General features: G+C 50.6%; 1 protein-coding gene and 1 long non-coding RNA gene across 6 annotated transcripts in view; both read right to left on the bottom strand.

Annotated features, from left to right (window-relative positions):
- Positions 1-20: 20 nt before the first annotated feature.
- LOC139025018 (uncharacterized) lies at positions 21-739 on the bottom strand. The gene is made up of 4 exons (XR_011476447.1): positions 697-739; positions 387-534; positions 131-261; positions 21-89 (listed from the first exon to the last, which is right to left on the bottom strand). It is a non-coding gene; the product is annotated as an uncharacterized lncRNA (long non-coding RNA).
- Positions 740-983: 244 nt separating this feature from the next.
- The window catches only part of LOC111961891 (LIM/homeobox protein Lhx2-like), a 17,421-nt gene continuing 16,902 nt past the window's right edge, over positions 984-1,502 (bottom strand). For all 5 annotated transcript variants that reach the window (XM_023984534.2, XM_023984533.2, XM_023984537.2 and 2 more), the window contains one exon: positions 984-1,360. In XM_023984534.2, the coding sequence (XP_023840302.1) occupies positions 1,064-1,360 (297 nt within the window). In that variant the 3' untranslated portion in view covers positions 984-1,063. The remainder of the gene's footprint in view (positions 1,361-1,502) is intronic.

Genomic DNA, 1,502 nt, shown 5'->3' with positions numbered 1-1,502 from the left:
TTACCTACCCCATCCAGACCAACTTACCAGCCTCTTCTGATATTACCTACCCCATCCCAGACCACACTTACCAGCCTCTTCTGTATTACCTACCCCATCCCAGACCAACTTACCACCTTTCTGATATTACCTTACCCCATCCCAGACCAAACTTACCAACCTCTTCTGATATTACCTACCCATCCCAAGACAAACTTACCAGCCTCTTCTGATATTACTACCCCATCCCAGACCAAACTTACCAACCTCTTCTGATATTACCTACCCCATCCCAGACCAAACTTACCACCTCTTCTGATATTACCTACCCATCCCAGACAAATTACCAGCCTCTTCTGATATTACCTACCCCATCCCAGACCACATACCACCTCTTCTGATATTACCTACCCCATCCCAGACCAAACTTACCAACCTCTTCTGATATTACCTACCCCATCCCAGACCAACTTACCAACCTCTTCTGATATTACCTACCCCATCCCAGACCACACTTACCAGCCTCTTCTGATATTACTACCCCATCCCAGAACACTTACCAACCTCTTCTGATATTACCTACCCATCCCAGACCAAACTTACCAGCCTCTTCTGATATTACCTACCCCATGGCAAACTTACAGCCTCTTCTGATATTACTACCCATCCCAGACCAAACTTACCAGCCTCTTCTGATATTACCTACCCATCCCAGACCAACTTACCAACCTCTTCTGATATTACCTACCCCATCCCAGACCACACTTACCACCTCTTCTGATATTACCTACCCCATCCAGACCAAACTTACCACCTCTTCTGATATTACCTACCCCATCCCAGACCAACTTACCAGCCTCTTCTGATATTACCTACATCCCAGACCACACTTACACCTCTTCTGATATTACCGGCGCCGTAGAGAACCAAGATACCATCCCAACCAAGTTCTTACCGTGGTCTGGGATGGGGTAGGTAATATCAGAAGAGGCTGGTAAGGGTGATCTGCGATGGGATGGGGTGGTGTTGGTGACATCAGAAGAGGCTGGTAAGGGTGGTCTGTGATGGGGTGGGGTTCGTGACATCAGAAGAGGCTGGTAAGGGTGGTCTGGGAAGGACTCATACTCATGGAGTCGTGGGGGTCCATGCCCCCTGGCACGGCGGTCAGTAGAGGGTTAACCGACGGAATAGAGGGGCTTGTCAGGTCAGTGAGGGTGGTGTGGGTGCTGGAAGGACTCATTGAGGCGTTGGAGAGCTCAGAGTGGGGGCCCGAAGGCGACCCCCCTGGTAGAGTGGACCCGTCCGACACCTTGTCCATCCCTGTGCTCTCCTGACGTAGTAGGTTCCGTCTAAACTTGGCCCTGGCGTTTTGGAACCAAACCTTCAAAGAACCAAAAACATATTTAAATGTTTGCTCATTAGAGAAGTGTTAGTGTGGTGAACAGAAGCTGGAGGATGACAGAAGCTGGAGGGGCTGCGGGGAGGGGGGGGGGGGGGGGGGGGTTGAGGAGCGAGAGGACAGG

This window comes from Salvelinus sp. IW2-2015, linkage group LG4q.1:29 (assembly GCF_002910315.2).
Source record: "Salvelinus sp. IW2-2015 linkage group LG4q.1:29, ASM291031v2, whole genome shotgun sequence".
In the NCBI taxonomy this organism is placed as follows: Eukaryota; Metazoa; Chordata; class Actinopteri; order Salmoniformes; family Salmonidae; genus Salvelinus; species Salvelinus sp. IW2-2015.
Note: the sequence above shows the minus strand (reverse complement) of the source record. Positions and strands in the feature narration are given on the sequence as shown.